This window comes from Pipistrellus hanaki, assembly GCF_964339955.1.
Source record: "Pipistrellus hanaki genome assembly, chromosome: 9".
Lineage (NCBI taxonomy): Eukaryota > Metazoa > Chordata > Mammalia > Chiroptera > Vespertilionidae > Pipistrellus > Pipistrellus hanaki.
This window is the reverse complement of record NC_140511.1, coordinates 20,565,777-20,591,070: the sequence shown is the minus strand read 5'-3', so window position 1 is coordinate 20,591,070 and position 25,294 is coordinate 20,565,777. Positions and strand designations below refer to the sequence as shown.

Here is a 25,294-nt window from a genome sequence, read left to right as displayed (position 1 = left end):
TCCCTTTTAATAAAGACAACGAAAGCTTTAATGTATCTCATGTGCAGTCCATCTTCACATTTTCCAGTTGCCTCAATATGTCTTTTTGGGTTGGTTTGTTCACATCAGCAAGCAAAGGGTCCCCACATCTATCATTCTTTTTATAATCCAGTCTGACCTAAGGGTATTGTCTGCCCTCATTGTGGGATGTGGCAATGACCTGGGTGAGGGGCATTTAGGACCACTCTCAAGGTAACATCCCTCCTATGTTCTGTTTATCATGCACCCAAGAGGCAGTTTCATGCCCCTCTCCTCTCCCAAATTGCAGGCAGCCCTCCAGGGCACCCAGTGGGGCCGAGTTTCTTCTCTGAGTCTGGGAAAGAGACTCACAGTCACCTGTCAAGGATGAATCTTGTAGTGCTGCCTATTCCAGCTCAAGTTACTTAAGACTTTTACTCACTGCCTTGTGGGGTAGGGCTAGGGGTGAAATGGTGAAGAGGTCTGGGCATGGGGCAGTTCCTCAGCCTTAATCCTACCTCTCTGATCTTAGCCTTGAATACAATTAGCTGTTAGAGAGTCTATTGTAGATCCTAGCAAAGAAAAAGAAACCAACTACCACCAAGCTTCTTTGCCTCCTGTCCTTTCCCAGCTTCTATAGGGTCCAAGGCAAATGGCTGAAATGCATGCCTGAGTTTAAGAGAGATGGTCCAGGTTATTCAATCCAATCTTCCAATCAGCAGGAACCCCTGTTTGCTTTCAAAATAAAGTGATTAATTTTTTTATTAGAGAGAGGAAGGGAGAAAGAGGAGTGGCGAGAAACGTGGATATGAGAGAGAGACAGAGAGAAACATTGATCAGTTGTCTCCCAGCCACTCCCTGAGGGAGTATGGAACCTACAACCCCAGTGTGTGCCCTGCACAATTTTGTGATTTCATCCTCACAACAATGTGTTAGGGTAGTTGTTTTGAAGTTGAGGAAACTGAGCCATAAATAATTCAGTAATTTGTTAATGATTGCCAAGTTAGTAAGTGGCTGAAACAGGATTTAGGATCTAGACACTCTGATTACAGAATCCAGGACTTTAACAACTTCTTTATACTGTCTTATTTTTCCTTATATTCTTCTTGCCTGCGGGAAGTTACTTCCAGAAACAAATGAACATTAGTAGTAATTTCTGTGGTAGTGTACCACCGTCACCTACTGGTAGAAAAATTAAAGCGTCAAAATTGCATTGCATGAAATGCTCACTGGCCATTCTCTCCCCTAACTACACAAATACAGTCAAGTATAATAATTATGAATTCTGCTTGACCCTGCTATGAACCAAATACAAGTCATAGGAGAAAAGAACAGAACGGCTAAAATTTGAGCTGTTCTGAATGGATCTAAATTTTGCTGATTAAAATATGGAACTCACCATAGAGAATAGTAGTATCAATTTTGTGATAATATATATTGAACAGCTTTATGTTTTCAAAACCTTTACATTTTCTAGGTCTAACCTGGTCTTATTCTGTTTTGAAAACTGGTTTCTCCTGATGCCCTTGTCCTGATGACTCATTTCTTTCTGCTGTTCAAATTTAGGATTAACAAATAACACAAGACTAATTAGCAATTTCTAACCATTAACTGTCTTTGAAAGAGAAAAGGAGAGGCTGTCCAGAGAATTGGCCTTGTTGCTTTTTCATCTCTGAGCTTGCAGTTTCCTAGGACTTAACTTGGCACCTGTCTCTGCAGTTTGCATCCACTGTCCAGTATGTGTCACCATAAGTTCAGAAATGATGCAGCACAACATTCTCACAAATAAGCTAGAAAAAAACCATATTGAAATCACCTGCTTTTAGAACTGGAAGACACCTTAGAGCTTATCCAGTCTAGATCGTACCACTTGTGTGTATTTTCACAGGGGAATGATGGGAAATTTTGGACGAAAGGGATGGCTGAATTGGCTTTCAGAGGTGATGGTCGTAGTCAGGAAGTACTCATCACGGCTCCCTGGAACCTGCAAGGACATGACCAACGTGGGGCTTGGGCACGGAACCTGAGCCTGGGGTGGGAATGCTGATTGACAGTTTTAACAAGGATGCTTTTTTGTCTTGGATCAGCCGCTTTCAACCACATTGGCATACTGCCAGTGATAGGTTGCTAACTGACGATGCCTACTGTATACTAAACCTTAACCTTTGATGTGTAGATCTGCTTTGTTTTAGGACAATTTGTGTTAATAAAGAGCAGGGGTCCAGAGACTCAGAGAACTTGGTTACTAAAGCTAAGCCCTCCTCTGGCTCCCCCATGGATTACAAATTTATATTTCTAGTCTCTTTATTAGTTTACATGCAGCACCTTCTCTAGATTCCTGAACCCTTCTAGATGATGGATAACACCCTGGCATTAAATGACACCTGGGTCAAGGACGTCTGGAGAAGAAATTTCACCTGAGCAGACAAAACAGCACCGGTAATGGTGGTAAGACTCACTGTGTGTAAAACTGGTACAAAGCCCTGGAAGTCACGAACCAGAGTGGGCAAGAAAAGTCTTTTAAGTCAGATTATAATGGGGAAGAATTCAGTTCTAAGGCAAAATTATAAAGAAATTGGAATACCAAAAGGCACCTTTTAAAATCAGGTTCTAGAAAGAGTGCTGTTATCATATTTAATTATGTGGCTTCTTGTTCAAGTTGAAATCCTGATTCATATTTGGTATGGAAAGTATATAATTTCTAAAAAGTAGCCAGATCCTCTGCCCCTGGAGAGGAAAGGCTGGGCAGCTAGAGAGATTAAAGCTGTCAGCTCTTTCCCCGGGAGATTCTTTAATGCTTTGTTTTAAAAATCACCCAAGAACACATTGGGACAGGCAAATGTTGGCATGAATAACTCTAAAAGCTAGCTATCACTATGGAAAGTGAAATAGGAAAAAATTCAAAATCTGTCTTTTTCTATTAAGCATGCCTTTAATTTAATTGGGAAAAGAATCGTGGCAGAATCATGTACTGAATTTTCCCAAAGCAAACAGGAGGTGAGGGAAGGGAGATACGTGGTGATCCTATAAGATGGACCTCCACTCCCGAATGTGCTAAGAAAAGTCTAATTTTCACCATGATTTTTCTTTCCTGATTCATAATTTAAAAGTTTTACAGAATTTACCATAGTAAATGCCTTAATGATTATAATTGGCTATAGAATCTCAAAATTGTTGAAATATAGATAAATAATATCTATACTAATAATATCTATGCTTTTTAGACTGGGATACCTTTGGGACCTCCTTCTGGACAAAGCCATGGTGGTCGGGCCAAGGCAGAGTTGGGTAGGGGTGATCAGGCTGGGAGGCAGTTAGAGGCTGATCAGGCAGGCAGGGGGAGCAGTTGTGGGGGAGAAGCCTGGCAGCTGGGGGCAGTTGGGGGGTGAGGCAGGGGGAGCAGTTGTGGGGGAGAAGCCTGGCAGTTGGGGGCAGTTGGGGGCAGTTGGGCGCAATCAGGGTGGCAGAGGGGGCAGTTGGGGACAAGCAGGTTGGCAGGGGGGCAGTTGGTGGTAAGGAGACTGGCAGGAATGGGCAGTTGGGGGCAAGCAAACCAGCAATTAGGGCAGTTGGGGGTTAGAAGGCTGGTGGGAGGGTGCAGTTGGGGATAAGTAAGCCAGCAGGCAGAGCAGTTAGGGACAATAAGGCAGGCAGGTGAGCGGTTAGGAGCCAGAGGTTCAGAATTGCCAGAAGGATCCCAGATTGAAGAGGGTGCAGTCTGGACTGAAGGACATCTGGCCTTGCTCCCGTGCACAAATTTCATGCACAGGGATACTTAGTATTAATTATAAAGGTCCTTATTGAAGAGGGTGCTGGGCTAGTTGCACTTCCCCCAACAGAAAAAAAAACATGGTTGTTTTTAAGTCAAGCAGAAAAACATGCAATGAATCCAGAGCAGTCATATTTCTGTGCAAAGAATTAAAAGCTATTAAGACTGCATTTCATGATTTCCATAAGCCACTTATAATATATTATTTAAATAAAAAAGAGGGGATAGTGGAATAATTTCCTGTAAGTAAATTATATCAAGAAAGTTTTTACTTTAAAATTATTTTTTTCACTTGTAATGCTGATGGCAAGACACCCATGAAAACACACATGGTGTCAGAATAAGCCAAAGGAAAATTGTTTGAACAAAAATAAAAAGATCCTGAATTCTAGGTTATAGAAAAGATTCCTTTATCAACCTTTATTTGAGAATATGCTTATATATTTCCAGAAAACTTCTCCAAGCCCATGTGGATTCCTGCAACAATAGATCTGAGAGAGAAACTAGTCAGACTACTCCAGCCAAAGATAGCAATGCCCCCAAGCATCACCCTGACAAGACAAAGGAGAAACAGTGCAGAGGTGGAGAAGATAAAGACTCCTTGCCTTGCTGGCAGCCAGCAGCTGTGTGTCACCAGGACCAAGCCAAAGAAGGTCTGACCTGTAATTGCTCACCATTTGTCCACCATCCAGAACTGAAACATTGTTGCTGGCACGTACACATAAGAAACTGTTGGACATTGAAAAAAGGACTCAAAGAACTGTTGGCCCAGAAAGAAACTTACTGCAAACTGATTCCTTTGATGCCTGACAGCAATTTCAAGGGACATGATAGAACTCTATACTTTCCATTGAATTTAAAAATCTTTAAGGACCCAAGCTCTATAAATGACATATATTCTTGTTAAATTTATAAAATAAAAAAGGGTGATATGCTGGAGGCTAATTCCAGCATATCATAGGGGCAAGAAGTTTCATCAAAAGGTTGATAGAACCTTCAGGCTTAAGCAGGGCTGAAGGTACATATTATTGCCTAATTGAAGTAGCTGAAAAGCATTTCCCCAAACCTGAAAAAGATGCCTAAATGATTGCTTGCTGCCAGACTGCTGAGGGCATTTTAATCTACATGGTATTGCCTCCTGCTGGCCAAACACCTGAACAGCCAAAGGCAGTTCCCCCAAAACTGTCAATTCCTACTGTATTCTAAACTTTAACCTTTGATATGTATATCTGTTTTGTTTTAGGACAATTTGTGTTAATAAAGAGCAGGGGTCTAGAGACTCAGAGAATTTGGTTACTGAAGCTAAGTCCTCCTCTGGCTCCCCTATGGTTTACAAATTTATATTTCTAGTCTCTTTATTAATTTACATGTAGCACCTTCTCCAGATTCCTGAATCCTTCTAGATGCTGGAGAAAGACCCTGGCATATTTCATCTCTTGTGTGTGTCACAGTGGAAAAAAATACGAAACAAACAATTCTAGGAATTATGGTCTTAAATGATGAAACAGGTTTACTACATTTTTATAATTTTAAATATGTTTTTATTGATTTTTTTTATTGATTTTCAGAGAGAGAGAGAAACATCAATGAAAGAGAATCATCAATTGGCTGCCTCCTGCATGGCCCCCACTGGGGATTGATCCCAAAACCTGGGTATGTGCCCTAACTGGGAATTGAACTGGCAACCTCTTGGTGCATGGGTTGATGCTCAAGCACTGAGCCATGGCGACCAGGCAGTTTGCTACATTTTTAAACTATACCTAGATAAACTCAATGTCCAATTTGAACATAAACACTTAATAAACGTTTGTATTAATAAGAGTAGTGAAGTGTGATTGTCAGAGATAGAAATGGAGTTGGATAAGTTCATGCTAGTAAATTTGAGCAAAAGGAATGGATTAATTGAAATATAGGGTAGGTAAGACTGGCTGCATGAAAACCCAGAAGGGAGAAATCTATGCAGATAACCCAGGAGTGGCAGAGAAGATGCTGTAGGAGTCACTCAGATTATAACCTTTAAGAATGGGTCTTTTCCATGGTTTAGTGGCATTATTAAAGCAAGTCATTAACACAATTCACCAGCTTCCTTTACTTGTTACTACTCTTCCTTCTTCCTAGGCAGTGGGAGTGCTTTTTTAACTAAAACAGTAATTAATTACCTCCTCAGCAGGTGGAGTATGAGAAACAGGTCCTACAAACTTTTGAAATACGCAGGCTATTTTACACCAGTCTGAAAGATGAATTGCTCATCCCTTCAACAAGAATTGATTGTCTGCTCTGTGCAAGGTGCTGCCCTGGCTGTAGGAGGGTCAGTGCTGACAGGGCAGACAGGGTCTCTACCCTAGGGAATTTGCAACCTAATAGTGGCCAAAGTTCAGGGACACTGAGGGGGTTAAAGGGGCAGATCACAGAGGCAAGGTGCAAGGTGTGTGAAGCAAAATGGGGACTTCAATATTTTAGAGCAATGAATTAGTCCTTCAGTCCATGTGGTCACTGTTTTGGCTTGAAGTGTTTGTAACTCCACAGAATACACTTCCCCGAAGCAGACATAAATGATGTTTTTGTGTCCACTCTGCTCCCCATGCCAGCAGGACAGGCCATGGAGCTGTGGTTACAACCCACTGCATTTGATAGGTGCCTATGATAGTGCTCCGACCCAGACTAGTGAACTTTATCTAGTGTGAGAGGCAAAGTTACAAACTCTTCAGAAATACTATGTATGAGGGATAGTTACAATAATAAGATCATTAAACAGAGAGAGGGAGGTTGCTGGTGACTTAGATAATGGCCTTCAGACCTCTAAACGGAAGTTAGGCCACAGAACCTTTCTCTGGATTTGAGCCCAAAAATACTGTCAGGTTCCTAAAACAAAAGGGAAGAATCGTCCTCACGACCAGTAGTGACCTTAAGTCGATGCTGCTCTAAAACAAACACAGACAGAACAACGTGCAGTATGGGGATGGGGACCCAAGGAAGCCAAGACGCTGAGGTTCAAATTTCATTTTCAGTTTCCGAAATACTCCTGAGTTTGAATGTCAGGAGAAATAAAAAAAGGTCCCGCGAGGCCACGTGCAGAGGAAGGGCTGTGGGCGCAGGCTGACTAACATTTGGCTTCCTGCTTTTTATTTGATTTGAGTCTGAAAAAAATAGGTACAAGAATGGTTGGTGCACAGGCCAGCCCATGAGGCTTTGAAATCATCTGTCATTTCCATCCTGTTGTGATTACAGGGGCTGCTGTCTAGAGGAAGGAAAATGACCTGGGATGGACGTCCTAGAGATGGGTGTCCCCAGTCCCACAGCTACACTGGGGCCCTGCCCAGGAGAGCTGTCCCTGGCTGGTCTGCTACAACCAATCCACTGCCATGGATGTCCTACTCTGCGCCAGCCCTGGGCAAACTGCTTTCTCATGGGACAGAGCTGGTGAAAGGCTGGGATAGGGATGCAATAGCGGGCGATGGGGCCGCATGCTCACCCCAGGCCTGGAGCCAGCACTTTCACAGGCTCCCGAGTGTTTTCCTCATAGACAACAGGAGACTGTAGCTTCTCCTTTCTTCCCCATTCTGGTCCATTTATGTGACTCTCCCAGGTCCTAATAACCATATATTTCATTTTCCACCCACCCACACTCCTTGCTCCTCCCCAGCCAGTGGTCTGGAGAGAACTCGTAAATGTCATTGGTCACAAAGCCGCTCTCTATGCTGGCTAGCGTGACGAACCCACTCTCAGATGGGTTCACAGCCCTGTCCTCAGAGTCGCAGGACAGGGCATCGGGAGTGGCTTCTCCCGAGCAGCCTCGGAAGGAAATGTTCTTCAGGTCTGGCCGGGTCTCGGCTAAGTCAGCTTCGCTTTGTTTCCGGATGACCTTGTAAACCTCCAGGTCTGGGCTGTTGGCGCGGCCAGGCGAGGGCCAGAGGGTGCGCGGTGGCTCCTTCATGCTGAGGCCTGGCTGCTCCCGGGTCCTAGAAGAGAGGACAGGGCTGAGTTTCCAGAGGCGGGGACTGCGACATTCCCTGTGCCCGACCATCCCTCTGCCCAACCACCCATCCCTGTGCCCGCTGGCCAGGCAGGAGGCCATCCAGGGCAGGCACAGCTGGGCATCTCACCTGCCTGACTCCAGGGGGCGGAGGGGTGGGGAGAGACAGGATAGCAGCGTTTTTCAACCGCTGTTCCGCGACACACTAGTGGGCCGCGAGATGTTGCCTGGTGTGCCGTAGGTGCAGACAAGACAAGAATTTTATAATTTTTCACTATTTTGTTTACTTAATATTTCATAATAAAGTAATTATAAAATACTTTCTTTGTGTTTATTTGATTCCTATTCAAGAGAATTACTTTATATATAGTCAATATAGGCACAGAGTTAAATTTTTTAACATTTTCTAATGGTGGTGTGCCTCGTGATTTTTTTCATGAAACAAGTGTGCCTTTGCCCAAAAAAGGTTGAAAAACACTAGAATAGGGGCGTGTTGCTATGTGCAAAGCCACTGTAAATCTACCAGTCACAGGAGCATGGAACAAAGGTGTCTATCCTGGAACCCCGGAGCCCCCAAAGAGTCCATGATAGAACGGGATGGGAAAAAATATCACTTAGAAAACCCTCTTGTCTAAGTGAAAAAGGCAAGGCCTTCCATTCTAAGTGTAGGAAGATAAACAAGAATAGAATTAGTAATATCTCTGACTTGATCAAGAGAAATTATAGATATATTTGTGATTTCATGATTTTATAACATCACAGTCATAATAGATGCCTTAAAATAACTTCAACATTATAATAATTACACCCACCACTAAATAAGGAAGCATTAATAAAGGAGCACATGTATTTCTGTATCACATTCCTTTGGGGAAATACTTGGATAAACTGTGTATTCGCATAATCGCTTCCCTTGCACCCAATGCATTTTATTTTATGCATTCAAAAATATTTTTCCGGGAAGGAATCCTTAGGCTTCACCAGGCCTGGTGAGGTGCTAAATAGGCAGAGAAAGGAAGAGAAATCAAGAACGAATGGCAGAGTCAGCCGTCGTCAAACACATTTGTGATTTTTTTTGGACTGAATTCAATTTTTAGATGAGAAGGAATTAACTAGTAAAAATGATCACAGTAATAAAAGCGAACGTTTTTGAGTGCTTCCTATCTGCCCATTCAGCCTGAACTAACTGCTTTGATTCTAATAATTCTCTAAGGAAGCCGTTATTAAAGGCAGCAAGTTCTAGACTCTTACTCATTCATATTAAATTGGCCATCAAAGGGCGTCACATCTGAAACTGGATCTTCGTTTTCCTGTTGCAAAGTGGGCACATCAGCCTTCTTCTCTGGGTACCACGACAAAGGGGAGAAAGGTCGCTGGGAAGCTCTGGGCATCTCAAAACTGTGGCACCTGATCCCTCAGTGGAGTGGCCCTAGGCTATTAGTGTCTGTGTTTTGTAGCAATCCACAACCGAGTATTCAGTGGAAAGAAAAACCAATTAAAAATGTTTGGCTATTTCATTTTGAATAAAGTGATTTATTTTCAGAAGTTTGTTTGTCAGAATATTCTGAAAGAGCTGTTTTCCATGTGGCTCACTATTCACTCCTCCACTCATTTTGGAGTGAGAGCATGGGTTTCTGAGAGCACTTGGCTGAGTGGATACAGAATAACTAACACAGTTCACCCCTTAAGCCATTAAAAAAATAAATAAGTAAAAGAATGCAAGATCACTCTCAAACACAGCCAAGCACAGATGCTTGATACTTCAGAATGCCTAGAGCATGGCAGAGAATTTACTCTCAGATCTGCCATGGTGTTTCCCTTGTCACTGCCATGGCTTTTAGTGAAGTCAACAGGGCAATGTCCAGACTTGAGAGTTCAGAAGACAAAGGTTTGCATGACCAAGGTTTTACTTGCCTCCTCCTCCAGATCCAAACCCAGCAGACAACTGCGGTGACCAGCAGGAGGAGGAGGAGGGGGATGCCGGGGATGAGGAGGTAGGCAAGGTTCCAGGCAGCTTCTGAAAAGAAAAATGCACATTACCCGCATTAATGATGATGTGTGCTTTGAAACAGGCTTTAAAAGTAATAATCCACCTAATGGACACAGAATATTCCAAAGAGCATCTCCTTTCAAAAAGTGAGAATTTTCTACCTGTCCAATCATCCTAGGTAACAGAGATATTTAAAGTTTGGGTCTCATATAATATCAGAAGGGCAGTTTGGGTAATTACATTTTTTTTTCCAATTGCAAGATATTCTCTCTTCTTGTCCTTCCTCTCCCTTAAGGAAGAAGGGGCTGCTTGGGCAGTGTGGATGTCCCCAAGGTGGGGCGAGGGAGAGAGAGGGAGGAAGGAGAGTCTCCAAGTTATTACCCGGAAAGAGACAGTCACATGAAGCACAACATTCAGACTGCAGAATCTCCCCAACATTTCTAAGGCTAACTGGATCCAGCTGGGCTGAGGAGCAGTGAGTGACTTCTTCTGTCCTTTAAGCCTTAGAACCAGAGAAGTTTCTTTCAAGGGGCTGGGGAGGACCAAGGATTGGGGACTGACCCCTTTCCTAGTCCGACTGGGCCACCCCTTTTTGCATAGCACTGTGTACTTTTATCAAACATTCCCATGTATTATCTATTGTAGAATAACACATTTGATTGGCCTTTGTCCCTGGTTCCTGGGAGGAAGGACCTCTACATCTTTGGAATTTCTCAGCTAATAAGAGTGACTGTTATTCATGAGCCCCTCAGACCATATCAGAGTTGATGCTGACAGAGATGTCTCAGAATGGGGCTGGTGGGGAGGCAGTGGGGCCTGGGGATTGAGCTCAATTCCATGGCCAGTGATCAAATCAGTGATGCGAATGTAATGACACCTCAGTAACACTCACACCAAAGCTCAGCGGAGCTTCCTGGTCATGTCAGGAGCAAGAGAAGGCATCCCGACTCTATAGGGAGAGGACAGGAGCGCCCCACTTGGGACCTTCCTACACATCACCTTTTGTGTTTTTCATTTGGCTGGTCCTGATGTGTTTCTTTTATAATAACATGCAGTCATAAGTAGAGCACTTTCCCAAGTTCTATGAGTTGTTCCACCAAATTAATGAACCTGAGATTGGTGGGCACCCCCTGGGTTTTTAGCCAGTTGGATAGAAGTGCAGGTGGCCGGGGGACCCCAGAACTTGTGGCTGATGTCTGAAGTGAAGGCAGCCTTGTTGGGGGCCTGAGCCCTTCACCTGTAGGGTTGTGCTAACTTGGAGGGCTAGAGTCAGAACTTAATCACCATTTCACAATATCCTATTTTATTTTATGGACACAGTTTCTCAGGTAGTGAGAAAAACATTATTGCTTCCATTATGCAAATGATTAAACTGAAACACAGAGAACTTGTGTTTTTTGTGTGTGTTTTTTAAGTTGTCCAGTGACAAAAACCCAGATCTCCCTCCAAAAATTTAAAGTGGAGCCCCTGTCTGGTGGCTCAGTTGATTGGAGCATTGTCACACATTGTCACAAAAAGGTTGGAGGTTCAATTCCCAGTCAGGGCATATACCTAGGTTTCTGGTCAATCCCCAGTTGGGGCGAGTACATAAGGCAACCAACCAATCAATGTTTCTCTTTCACATCAATGTTTCTCTCTCTCTCTCAAATCCATCAACTAATCCTGGGCTGGGGATAACAAAATAGCAACAATTCAAAGTGGAGTCCAGGTTGAAAGTCCATTAGCACTCCAATTCATCACCCCATTTCCTTTTGTCTTTTATGATTTAATGTTTAAAAGGTTTTTGCCCATTTCCTTTATTTGCTTCCCAATTAATATTAACCATGGATATAATGCAGCATGGTCTGCGACTCTCTGCTCTATTTCCCTACATCCATTCTCAGTCTCTGCCCATCACCTGCCCTAGGACTTCCGGGTGGTTTCCAAGTCTCCATCTTCATGCAGATCCCCCCCCCCTCCCCCCCAGCCTAATTTCCCCAATTGCTTTAGGACAGCTTCATTAGCATAGTTCACTGATGAAAGCTAACATTTGACTTAGTTTTTGCAAATCGCAAATGCCCTGTCTAGTTCCATTGTTAAGTAGCTCTGGGATGAAGAAAAGGAGGAAGTGTAACTGTGGGTAATTTGTGATCAAGGGAGTCCCATGATCTATTTTTCCCGGGAGAGTTCTGTGTATACCTTTGTTTTCTTTAAATGTTTCCTTGACATCTTCTTCCTCTGTGTTTTCTGGAAGTATGGGTGTGGCTGGCTTTGTCCTTTCACCTGGAAACAGACACATGAACTTGAGAACCTGGAGAAAAGCGTCAAAACACAGATATTCTCTGCAATCCTACCAGGTTCAAGGTGGAGTGCCAAAAGGCAGTAACCATTTGGCCATTGACATTTATAGACACAGAGCAAGGGTAGACTTTGCTGGGATGGAGGTGTAATTGCCTTTATCTTTCTGGTGAGACTCTTGCGGCCAAGAATCACAAAGTACTGCAACAATAGGTGGCTGGCATCAAGGCACATACTGTACGGACGTGCTAAGGGGAAGATTCTATGACTCATTTCTAGGGCCAAAAATGATCAGTTTGGCCCACTTGTTTAAATAGATCTCGAGTTATTCCTTTCATATTGTCAGTAATGACAAATAACATCTCAAACTGAATTTTCAAGCTGTTCCTTTTCAGCTTTGAGAGAAACAATGTTAGAGAACTAGACTCCCCACGACTCGCCACAGCTGGATATGGCATATACCTGTTTACTGTTCTGGTTAACAATGATCTTTCTGTTGAACAATCTGGTCTAAAGATCATATAGTTCTAAATCTATGAGGAAGGGCTGTGAAATAGCCCAAATTAGCCCAAACCTCAAAAGACAGGCTTACCTACCAGCCCCAGAGAAGGAACTGTTGGTTCCTCTGTGGCAGAAAGAAACAAAGATGAAAATAATAACTAAATTTTCATGCCCTCTTAATGACATTGGCCAGATCATGGCATCCAGATATTTGCTCATTCCGTCACCAATAAACCATCTTCGCTATGAAGTTAGTCAACAGGATCACTTGTGCACAAAGAACCCTCCCTAAGCTTTGCTTGTGTGCTTTTTTCTTTTAAAAAAAGTATTTTGAAATTTTTAAATATGAGGATTTCCAAATACACACAACAATAGAAAGAGTGGTATAATGGACCTCTGTGTACCACCATTAGCTGCAATTCTTATCAACAAATGATTAATCTAGTTTCAGCAATAATCCTTCTCCACTACATTCAGCAATAATCCCTCCCCACTACATTGGTTATTTTAAAGCAATCCAGATGTCTTAACAGTTTCTATTGGGATGTTTTAGAAAGCAACAAACAATGATCTCCAAGCAGAGGAAGTAGTTGGGGGCTAAGGAGACCACTGGCCAGCCCCTAGGGAGAGACTGGTGGCTGGCTTAGAACTCTCTAGAACTCGGAATCATTTGGCATATTTCAAAGAACCCAGGAAAGTGAGCTTGCACAGACAACTCATAGGAGATGTTTGTACTGTCTTCTGGCAGTCACTCTCTTCCACCCACCAGATGGCTTGGGGCTCATGGGGATGGGGTCCTTAAGGGCAAGATTTTAAAACTCATAGTCGTAAGGCCAGGATGTCAAAGCTATTCAGAGAGAAAACTTAATCATCTTCTCAACAGTTCAAAAATTGGTAGAGATGATTCAAATCCATTAACTTATTTTTAAAAATTTGTACAATGCATGTCATATGACAGAAATATCATCACGTTCTAAGTGTTTTCTAAAACAGTCTATCCTGATAACAGCTTCATGCGGTAGGCGCTCTATTATTACTCTGATTTTGTACATGAGGAAGCCAAGGTACAGGGAGTTTATATAACTTGTCCAAATCCCTCAGCTATTAAGTAATAGCTGAACTGGGATTTGAAACAATAAATTCAAATAAAAATTAAAATCATAAGGAGACAAACTCTGTGCTAGGTACTGGCAATAAAATAGCAAACAAGAAATAGTTCCATTCCTCTAAGGCTCTTATACTCTACAATTTGGCCATAAAATGTGGAAATATAGGACAATATTAATAAATAAAAATAAATATAAAAAATATTCTAAAAATTTGTGATGTTACATTATAATACACAGTACACTCAATAACATTACATGATCTACTCATTTTCCTGTCTTTCTGTGGTTTAATCCACTGTGCGAACCTGCAGCAGCCAGCATACTTACGCAGCTTTTGCTCCAGTCCTGCAGTGCCTCTGCAATGCATCGCCTGTGACGAATTGTCTCTGATTTTCACTGAACCTGCCTATGCCTTTGGCATACCCGGAAGGAAGTAATCAAGTGTGCAGAACCTGCCAGTATGTCCCCTGCTCTACGTGGTCATGTTGTCAAATGCAGTTTTGGATGTTATTCCATCAGTCCCTTGACACTCTGGCATAATGAGTGCTGTGCCATCCTGTTTGAACCACGCTGGATGAACTTTCCCTCATCCATCAAGTGCAGGGATTGATTGGTTAAATGTGTATGTTTCCAGACCTCATGCCAAACATGGAGTGAGGGAGCCAAACCTGTAAATAGGCCGTTAAAGTAATGTGTGTGTGAGGAGCTCTGATCCTCTTGGGAGGATCACCTAACCTAGTTTGAAGGGCCCTGGAAGGTTCCCAGAGGAAATTAGTATTTTTTTAATTTATTACTTGGACGTAATTTCTGATTTATAAAAATTTGCAAGAATAGTACAAATAATTTTCATATATTCTCCACCCAAATGTTATAATTTTATCACATTTCACTTATTCTCTTTAATCTCTATCTCTGTTGCTTTCATTGCTCTGAAAGGTGACCTGCTAAGTCAGCCTCCAACTTTGCAATCACCTGCCTAAGACAATTCTGCATGGGGTTTAGGGAAACAGGTTTCTGGGAAACATAATTCATTGAGAGTGGGGAAAGAAAGAAAATAAACCGTTTGGCAGAAAAAGCATAGTCCACTTCAAACAAAAGATGATAGGATTACCTAGTAACTAACTAGAAACAAGTCATTCTCCTATCGGGAAAGGATGCAGAATTGGAGCCAAGCTGTTGGCTTCATGGAGGAGAGAAACTTGAGGGACAGATCAAAACTCACTTCAAGTTTAGATCCAAGCCAATTATAAAGGAGGAGTGTGGGGAACTCCAGCAGAATGAGACTACAGTCTTAGAGCCCAAACCCTTGGCAGACCTAGGAGCAAATGCCCGTTGCATTTGCAAGGTATGTATAGAGCAGCGTTTTTCAACCGCTGTTCCGCGGCACACTAGTGTGCTGCGAGATGTTGCCTGGTGTGCCGTAGGTGCAGACAAGACAAGAATTTTATAATTTTTCACTATTTTGTTTACTTAATATTTCATAATAAAGTAATTATAAAATACTTTCTTTGTGTTTATTTGATTCCTATTCAAGAGAATTACTTTATATATAGTAGTCAATATAGGCACAGAGTTAAATTTTTTAACATTTTCTAATGGTGGTGTGCCTCGTGATTTTTTTCATGAAACAAGTGTGCCTTTGCCCAAAAAAGATTGAAAAACACTGGTATAGAGGGTGACCTAGGTGGTCGAGCTCATCAACGTATCTGCTCTTTGCCCCAAACCAGAGAAATTGGTGTATTTTATCACCTCCTGCCTCAGATCAGGTCACAATTCTGTTTCCTTAAAGCCCCAGAAAATGATCTCACATGGCTGTTAGAAGGCTTGTAGGAACAATGGCCAGTATCTTTTCATAGTTCATCTTTATTCCAAGCTCCTACAGCCAACATCACACGTGGAAAAAAATAAGAATTTGTAATTGTTCACATAGAGGATTTTTGTTTCCTGAAGTTCTCATAATTCTTGCTTCATTATTCATAAATTAGACCCTTTCTTTTCTCATCCCTCTCTTAGTATCTGATACCCCTCTCCTTTGCTAGTGCTACTCCTCAAGGAGGAAGGCTCTGTCATTTCCCTTTCCAAGGATTCCCAATGTTTACCATTGTTGGCATTTGCAACACACTTTATCAGAGACCACGTAATAAATTCTTGGAACCAGCAGCTGCTCATGAAATGAAGGAGGAAGTTGAGAGGTTCAGACTCCTAACTTGGGAGAGGATTATTACCATCGGAGTATTTGCAAATGAAATTGTTCTTCATGTTGCATCGGTCGTCATTCCACTGGAACATATAGCGGCCCCCGATGCCGGTGGGTGCAGATGGCTGGTGGTACATGACTACGCAGACCTCGCTGCCACAGGAAGGCTCATCCACATACCAGTTCCTGTAGGAAAGGGGTCAACAATGGAGGCAACTGGTGAAGGATACTTCAAAGCCTTTGTCCATCAAATCCCTCTGAGCCACAAACTTAAGACTCTGCTTCAGAATACAATACAGAAAAAGGGAGGAATTGAAGTTCCGCCAGTAGGAAGAGTCACAGGCTTTCTAATATGACAGCACAATCAATCATCTGACACTTGCCACAACCTCTCTGCAGGAAGGAAGAAATATATTACCATATGATTTCTGCAAAGTAATTATGGGGGAAACACAGCTAGCAGCGCATTCTGGACGATCTTATTTATGGCTTGCTTTTTGATAATTGGGTTTGTTTTTCTTCTTTTATAAATCAGATGCTCTGATAAGAGTCATGACTCATCTCATGTCCTGCTCCCATCTCCTCACACTTTTTAATTGGCCATAACTGACTTTCCCAGCCCTGGGAAGACTTTCCAAAGCAGGGGTCCTCAAACTTTTTAAAGTGGGGGCCAGATCACGGTCCCTCAGAAAGCTGGAGGGCCGGACTATATGAACTACTAATTCCTACTGTAACACCTCGGCTGCGCTCACTGCCCAAAAAACCTGGCGGGCAGGATCAGACTCCTCTGCGGGCCGCATGTGGCCCGCGGGCCGTAGTTTGAAGACCCCTGAGTAGAGGCTGTCAAAGCAGGTGAGGGGGCGGGGACTAGAGCAGAGGGTCCACATGGTCTTCAGCTGTTTCCTGCTTCTCTGGCTGATGAGCCCCTTGGTCAGCCTTCGCTGCTAGATTTCTTGTCATGATCTCCCTGGCTCCTGGGTAGGATGCATTAGCAGCCTCACCTTCACTATCCAGTGCTACTTGGAATTAAATGGCACTGCCACCCTGCTGGATATGTGGGTGCCAGGTTTGGGAGTTCACAAAGGGTCGAAGTGCTCTGAGCACCCACCCCATGCACTGGCCAAGGGGCCCTAGTTACCTGATTACCCACCTGAGCTGTTCCCTTCCAGCACTCAGACCTTGCCCTGATGCTCAGATTATTACTGGGCCCTTCGGCGCTGCCTACCCTTGTCAGAGCCCCTCCTTAGGAAACAGCTAAGAGTCAGGTCACCTCATAGTACCCCATTATGGCTCTGCTCAGTGTTGTATTCCATCCACTAAAGGAAGATCCTTTGCTGCACCCTCTGGGTTTTATGTGCCTGGACAACAGCTGACCTTGCAACTTGGCTGGATACTATGCCTGGATCCCTTGCTCCTCATTAGTTACCTCCAGGCCATTTCCCAACTCTGTGGCTGGGCCTCTTACACTGACTTGCCATTGGCCTTATGGCTTTCCACTGGCCTATGGCTTTATGTTTCTTCATTTTACAGATGATAGACTAGATGGAATGTCCAGAGCTTAGTTGGTAGCTAGTGGAGGTTAGAATAGAGAAGGACTCAGGGGTAGGGCAGAGAGTGTGACCAGCTGATCAGGGGAAAAGCTTTCTAAAAGAAGAAAGATTAGAAGACTGGGGACAAGGAGCTGTTGACTAGAATGTTACGACTAGACTCTATTATAGGTTAAAGCACACCAGAAAGTATCTATCATGGAGGAGACCCTTCACAACGAGGGAGACTAAATGACTTGGCCAATTGACATCAGCTAGTCTGTTGTCAGCTGCCCCAGTGCTGGTGCAATAGACACACGCTAGAGTAGCCATGGTGGCAGGGATGGAAACTGCATGGGCTCAACAGTATCGGTCCCCACTCTCCAAGGGCCATCTAACCTGCCAGCAAATCCCTGAAAGAGTACCAACCCTAGGAGACCAGCAAGTTGGCTACAATGGACTCCTTCCAGTGACTCATTTTGACAGGAACAGACACACAGTCTGGGTGCGCGTTTGCCTTTCCTGCCCCAGGGGCTTAGTCAGCATCACTATCCAAAGGGTGACACACACAGTATTTGATCCACCAGCACAGTACCCCAAGTAACATCTCATCAGACCACAGGATCTACTTTATAGCAAATGAGTGGGAGTAGGCACCTGGCCATGGGATTTGCTAATCATCTCATATATTCACTATCCTGAAGCTGCCAGCTTGACAGAGTTATGGAAGAGCCACTGAACACAGAACTTGAAGTACTAGCTTGGAGGCAATACTTTTTGAGAATAAGGCATCATCCTCCAAGATGCAGTGTACAGTTTGAATCAATGACCTTTGTATCTCCCTGTGTCTTCAAGAGTAAGACTACATCAATCTGGGAGCCTAGGAATGGAAGCAGAAGATGTCCTGATTACTGTCACTGGTAGTGGCCCAATTGGAAAATTTGTACTTCTTGTCTCTGCAGTGCTGGGCTTTGTGAGTTTAAATGTCCTGGTACCCCAAAGGTACCCAGTAGAAGATACAGCAAAAGCCTTATTGAACTATGAGCTTTGGCTGCCACCTGGGCACTCTGGGGTCCCTGTGTCCAGGGACTGGCAGGTAAGAAGAGGACTATTATCTTGGCAAGGAGGAAGTACTTCTGCTATTTCATATCATGGGCAGAGAGAAATATGTATGGCACCCAGATAGTCTATTTGGATACCTGTCAGTATTCGTATGACTAATTTTGATGGAAAATGGAAAAGTGCAAGGTAACTAGGGCAGGAAATCTGGACTGGATAGCAGAGGAGGGAGCTGAGTGTCAGTTGTGATTCTGGGACCAGCTGCAGTGGTGAGAAGTGCAGTTCATCCGATTAACCTTCCCTTTTAAGTTTCTCCCAGGAAGAGAAGCCCATGAGGATCCTGAAGGAGGAACTCCTAGAGCTTAGATGAAGATCTGGATCTGATCAACATAATGGGTAGACTTTGATAGATGCTGACATGCTGTCTTAAATGTAACAGGTAAAGAAGATTATATTTTAACTTTCATTCTTTTTATTGATAATGAGTTTAAACTTTTTTTTTTTAATCATATGATTGTTTATTAGTTAGATTTTGTATTTTTTGTAATGTCTGCTTAGGTCCTTTGCCTCTTTTGGGGTTTTATTAACTTATTAGAGTGCATGAAATTTGTGAGTGGGTTTGAAGAAGGGGTGTCCCTCAGCCCAGACTGCACCCTCTGGCAACCTGGGACTGCTGGCTCCTAACTGCTTGCCTGCCTGCCTAACTGCTCACCTTCCTGCCTGATCGCCTCTAACTGCCTCTGCCTTGCCCCACCACTGCGGCTTCTTCTGGAAGGATGTTTAGAATGACATCTGGAAAGTCATTCAGCTGTCCGGTCTAATTAGCATATTACACTTTTATTATTATAGATGTAAACTTTCAGTGTTTTATTGACTTTTATATAAACTCATAAAAATGCAATCTTTGTTAAATTTTCTACAATTTTTTCCAGTTTCACGTCTGCCTTTTAATTAGATATTTTTTTATGCTTGTCCATGTCACTGCATTTCTTGGGGTGGGGGTGGAGGCGATGGCAACACCATGGTGCCAGGGGAGGGCATGGGTTTAGGAAGGTTCTATAAACTGCAAGCTCCCTTAAGCCCTCTCTTGCCCAATCCATAGAATTAGATCTTGGCTCTGATTTCTTGTCCATCATTATGATTCCCTGTGGTCTGGAGATCTTAGCCCCATAGACCTTCAATCTCTCACTGGAGTTCTAATCCAGAAAAACCAGATAGCAGAATGATTGGAAGCACTGCATGCCATTGAAACAATGCTTCGGGCCACACCCTCCAGAAGAGAGTTGTTTGGATAAGAGCTGAGTCTGTATCAAGGCTGACTCATCACCTTCACTACACTGCTTTAGTCAGCGCTCTTCTGCCGATGTCTCTGCACGGCTGTTCCCTGGGTCAGCCTCCTCCTCCTCCTCACTGACCTGGCACCGTGGGCCTAACCTGCCTCCTGTTGGAGTTATGTCAAGTGCGTTAGCCCCCGTGGGTTCCACATTTACCTGAATGTTGATAAGCTGCCATCCGTCCAAGTGTAAAGGTCCTGGCAGGCTGTGTTGTTGCTTTGCTTCTCCTCACGCCTCCAGAGCCCAATCCAGAAATCGCCATCAGCTGCCATGAGGTTTTCAATGAACTTCTCTATCAGCCTCTGTTCATCTTCAGACTCAATGCTGACTAGCTGGCCCCCGTCTCTCCGGCAGGCTGCTCTGGCTTCCTCAAAGTTCAGTCTTCGAGAAGCATCATGGAAGTAAAGGACTTTATAACAAGGCCTCTGTGTCCCTCCCAGGCAGATAGGCTGGCCTAGAGAAAAAGCAATTCCACCAGTTTCAGTGAACCCAGAGTGAACTGGAGCAGGGATGCTTGGAGGCATGCGAATGAGGCTGTCCCCAGGGCAGGCACTTTGATGACTCCTCAGTGGACTGTTGTCAGATCAGTTAGGGCTCAGAGAAAAACTGATAGCCTGCCAGCACGGAGATGTGGTAAGCTAGACTATAATACATCATGCAGTGACTCCATGGTTTGTTTGTCCCATTGCAGCTTCCTGAACAGCAGACATTTTTGGCTTTCCTCCAAAAGAGAGGTAGATGAAAATGCATGGTGTCACCTTAAGGCACACAAATCACTTTCATGCTATTAGGGAGTATCATGGGATAATGTGGCTTTTATATATATATTTTTTAATTTTTTCCTACTTCCTTAGTGTGGCTTTAAGTGAGTTATCTGTTTGGGGCTTCCTTCAGGTAAGAGAGGCATTCTGAAATTGGGAGTGGTTTTCTCTATTCTGAAGCCCTTCTCTGCCCATGTGGCAGGACTCAGAATTCACCCAGTCTGTGCGCTGTTCTGCTACTGAACTTGCCTAAACTCAACTAAGGTTAACTGAACTCTCACTATGTGCCATGAACTAAGCTAAGGGTGTTTTTTTTTTTTTTTTTTTTTTTTTTTTTTTTTTTTTTTTTTTGTGTGTGTGTGTGTGTGTGTGTTTTGCTTGTTTGTTTTGGTTTTTACTTTTATATACATTAGTTACCTCATTGAACTCCCATAGTAAATCCCTGCTGTAGATATTGCTTATGCCCCATCTTACAGATGAGAAAACTGAGGCTTAGAGAAATTAAATAATTTGGCTAAGGTCGCATAGCTATCAGCAGCATTGTCTAAGTCAGAGCTCTAATTATAACATCATGCCAATAACCAGTGAACTGCATTACCCACTCGCTATTCCGCAGTCAGGTGTGTTTCTTCTGACTGACAGCTGGAGGGGAGGAAACCATCTTAGACAAATAGACAGGGTTCTACTGAGGAGGAAATAGCAAATTGTTCACCAGGTCACACCACTCTAGCTTGGGTCTCAGTGCCTGGAGCTTTGCTACACCTGAGACATGAGCCTCATTATTCCTTTGTTTAATCATCGTGTACTGAGTGTACTGGCTGTGCCCAGCACTGTGGTAAATGCTGGGAATATGGAAACAGATGCCAGCTCCCAGCCCACAGGAGCAGACAGCATATGTTTCTGATCAACAGAGTACAACAAGGGGAATCCCTTGGAGCGAAGAGCCAAATCCTAGGCTGTTGGTGTGACTTGCTGCATAAAGCAAGGGATAAAGGATTATGGTTTGCAAGCCTCTTTCCAGCCCTCACGGGATGGTCTCACTTTCCTAACTTGTTCTGCAGCTGTGCAGGGAGCCAGATAGCCTTCGTTCTTCTCAATACTGTCCAGAGACAGTGCTGCTGGGGACAGTGCTGCTGGGGACAGCGCGCATACGGACAAATGCAGAAAGCTGTGATTTCTTCTTTTCTATTTCTCCTTTCATTGCTTTGGCAGAGAAATTCTCAATATGCAACCAGTTATAAAGAGTTTTGTATCTTCTTTCTTGAGGTATCTTTCTGCTATGGCTAAATGAACCCTAATAGGACAGGTCCTCCAGAGAAATAGGAGGCCTCGAACGTGGTATTTCACCAAAGATGTATTCCGGAGAAACTGGGGACACTGGCCAGGGAGGCTGTGGCTGGGCTGCTGCCTGGGGAAAAGACTGGGCCTGCTCAGCTTCAAGGAGTCCTTAGAGGTGCCTCTACATGAGCATAAGACCAAGGCCTGAGCCCGAGCCCCGCCCCCAGTCCCCAGCAGAACAGAAGTTGGAGCTGAATTTACTGTTGCATTGTCAAGGAAAAACTTAATACCCTAAAGCAGTTCCCCGCATGGTCCAGCCTGGCCACACCTCCCAAGTCAGCAGGTGAGGCGGAGAGAGCCGGGGCTGGCCAGAGGCCCAGGGGCACGTCTGGTTCCCTGGCCTCAGGAAGTGTCAGGCTCTTCTTTTTTGCAGGAAGAGGAAGGTGGGGGAAGGGGGAGGTGCTTCAGTTCCCTTTGGCCGGTGACAGAGTCCTAGGAGCCCAATTCAGTTTACCTTCCCCTAGGCTGCTCTGCGCCCCACCCCGCCCGGAAACCAATTTGAGATTTTGTTCGGTCAGCTGTGCAATGGCAGGAAACCAACTTCAGATTTTTTTTTTTTCTCCGTCAGCTGTGCCAGCAGGATAGAGGAGTGCGGGCTCCATTCCCCTTTGGGGCCATGCGATGGCCTATGAGGCAGGCCTTCCACCCCGACAACATGCAGAAGGAATGCAAGAGGCAAGGAACCCAAGCACCGTACCTCCTCTGAGGTCCCCGTCCGAGGCTGCAGGCGCGAGCGGAGGAAGGAAGCAGCAGAGAGTCACTCCTCAGAGTCAGGCGGGACTTGTCCCAGCAACCTGGCTTCTCTCCGATCTGATCTCCAAGCGCTCATTCCAGGCGCTGGATCCAGCCCTCCTGCCCCCTCCCCCAGAAGACCAGGAGCTCACAGGCTAGGAGGTTCCCAGGGCACAGCCGACACGGAGCCCCTACTGTACCCGCCGTCTCCGCTCAGACCTCCCCAGGGGCAGGACTGGGGAGTCTGTGAGCCCGATCGGCGCGGGGGTCCCGGGTCTGTGCCTGCCTGGCCGACTTGGCCGCCCAACCCGCTAGCCCACGTTCCCGGATTCCTGGAGCCGGGCTGGGAACAGACTTGGGGAGATCCATCCAGGACATCAGGGAACCCGCACACGGCTCAACCGCGGGCGATGGCTCCCCCAGAAAGGCTGGGTCCACTGGTTAGGTTGGGGGGCCACCGCCCTCACCCCCGCAGCCCTCGCTTTGCAAAGAGCCCCAGAAAAGGCGCGGCAGTCCCGAAGACAGCCGGGGCTGGGTTGCGGAGGGTGCCTCAGCCCAGAGTCCCGGGAACCGGCCCCCGCGCCCCCCGCGCACTCACCGCTCAGCAGGCACCCCTTCTCGCCCCGGAGCCCCGCCAGCAGCGTGGCCAGCAACACGGCTCGCGGCGCCCCCAGCTGCATGGCCCGGCCCCGTGCGCCTCGGACCCCGGCGCTACCGCGGAGAAGCGGGTGGACCTCCAGCTGCACGCACCACCGCAACCCGCAGCTGCATCTCCCAGGACAGCCCTGGCACCCGGAGAGGCGGGGAGGGCGCGGAGCCAGCCAGCCAGTCTCCCCTCCGCCCCCGGGACGTCACTGCGGGAGGGCAGCCCCGCCAGCTGGCCCGCCCCTAAGGCCTCCCCCAGCACCGGGCGCCAGACACCCGGCCCACTCCGAGCTTCCCAGGAAAATCCCGCATTTGCCTGGAGCTCAGGGCCGCCGGGGAAAACCTGCCTGGCTTCTCTGAAGTCTGGTGATGAGAGCGTTGTGGCTGAAAACAGGACCGCGCCTCGCCCCCGCTCCTGAGGACCCAGCCAGATTGACTTGGGAGAGGCAGGCAGATCTCCTGGGGCTGGGTGGGGTGCAGCACAGGCTTCGGGCTACTCAGAGAAAGGGGTGGTGGATGGAGAAAGGGGTGACGGATGCGGAGAACAGATGCTGAGGTAGGCAGTGTGCCACTGGCCTGGCATGTAAGGGGCAGCATGGATAGCATCCCTAGAAGGAGGCTGAATTGAAGTCCTGGCTGAGAAGAGAGCAGCTCCTCCGGAGGCCAAAGGATAACTGAATTCAACAAGGAAATAACATTGTCCTGCTTTTTGCAGGGCTCATGTTTGTTCAGCCTTGAACTTGTGATAGAAAGGAGATAGCCCTCCCCCCACGAAACAGTTCCTCTGGAAACGCTTTCCTCACAACCCAGCCCTCAATGTGTGCGCCTTCTTCTACGCTCCCACAGCAGTTGTGTTTTACATTTGGTCTTCAAATATATCCAGACAATAATGTGAGCTTCCAGAATCGAAGGCACTAAGTGGCAGAGGTGCGTCTGGTTTCCCTGCCTTTGCCTCCCTGTGAAGCACAGCAGAAGCTCCATCTGGGCTGACTTCCGGTTCGGGGCCTCAGCTTGAGCCACTGCAATCCCAGACACACAGGCCTGAATACAGACTGTGGGATATGGAGCCTGCTCCAGTACCAGCTGTTAATATGGGGAAGCTCTGCTACTCCAGAAACCAGTAGCAACAGCAGGAACTTATGGCAAGTACATGTACGACCAACCAGTCTTTATGTCCGAATTAGAATATCTGGTATTCAGCATACATTCTTTCTAGAAATTCCTCATTATCCAAACAATCAAAGTGAGAGCTGCTCTGGTGAGAATCAGCCCTTGATTTGGCACCTGGTATTGTTTCCAGTCCTGTTTTTCTTCACTTAATGTCAGTGTGGCCTTTGAAAAGTTTTATTGTGTGGGTTTTGTTGTTGTTTTGGCCTACGTTTCAATTAAATCTTGGTAACACTAAAAGTTCTCAACTTTTGTGAAGGGTTGATAAGGGAAACAGATGTTCAAGTGAGTAGGTAGCTGGGCACTTAATGTCAATTGCAAAATATTTATTTCCAATATTACAACACCATTACAACCTAGAGAGCTGTTACCTTGGTCCAATTAATTAAATTATGCCCCGAGTTCTCCCTTTGATATGCTGGTGCTTGGTCCAGATAGACTTGGTGGTACATTGTAATAACAACCCTAATTCTTCACACCACCCTGTATCCACACCCTTTACTGTATGTCTTTCCAGTACCTCTTGCTAAGGGGGCAGAGTATATTTCCCTTCTTCTTGTCTCTGTGTTTGAACTTGTGATTTGTTTGGCCAATAGAATGAACCAGAAGTTTCTGAGCCAAGTCTGAAAAGGCCTCACGTGTTTTCATTTGTTCTCTTGCTTCTCTTCTGCTTAGGGGAATATAGCTCGTATATCCCACTGGTCCCTGTACATCCCCAAGGAGATGTAGGGAGCAGAGCTGCCTCAATCCACAGGCATGCAGTGAAAAGAGACCTGTCTAGTGCTATAGCCTGAAGCACAGCTGTCTGGCCAAGCCTAGATCAGCCGAACCCCCAACTGACCTACAGATGTGTGAGCAAGAATAAACATTTAAGCTCACTTTGACGTGCAGTATTGTTGCAGTAATACCTAACCGTTAC

The 25,294-nt window shown here is 45.2% G+C and overlaps 1 protein-coding gene across 2 annotated transcripts; it reads right to left on the bottom strand.

Annotated features, from left to right (window-relative positions):
- Positions 1-5,295: 5,295 nt before the first annotated feature.
- Positions 5,296-23,382, bottom strand: LAYN (layilin). 2 transcript variants are annotated; one of them, XM_084896009.1, is made up of 7 exons: positions 23,162-23,382; positions 22,529-22,552; positions 19,889-20,186; positions 15,842-15,999; positions 11,908-11,991; positions 9,654-9,756; positions 5,296-7,725 (listed from the first exon to the last, which is right to left on the bottom strand). In XM_084896009.1, exons 1-7 carry the CDS (start codon positions 23,241-23,243, stop codon positions 7,356-7,358), a joined length of 1,119 nt encoding a protein of 372 aa, XP_084752135.1. In that variant the 5' UTR covers positions 23,244-23,382; the 3' UTR covers positions 5,296-7,355. The 2 variants fall into 2 exon arrangements, with proteins under 2 accessions (XP_084752135.1, XP_084752136.1); XM_084896010.1 differs by lacking the exon at positions 22,529-22,552.
- Between the last annotated feature and the right edge of the window lie 1,912 nt (positions 23,383-25,294).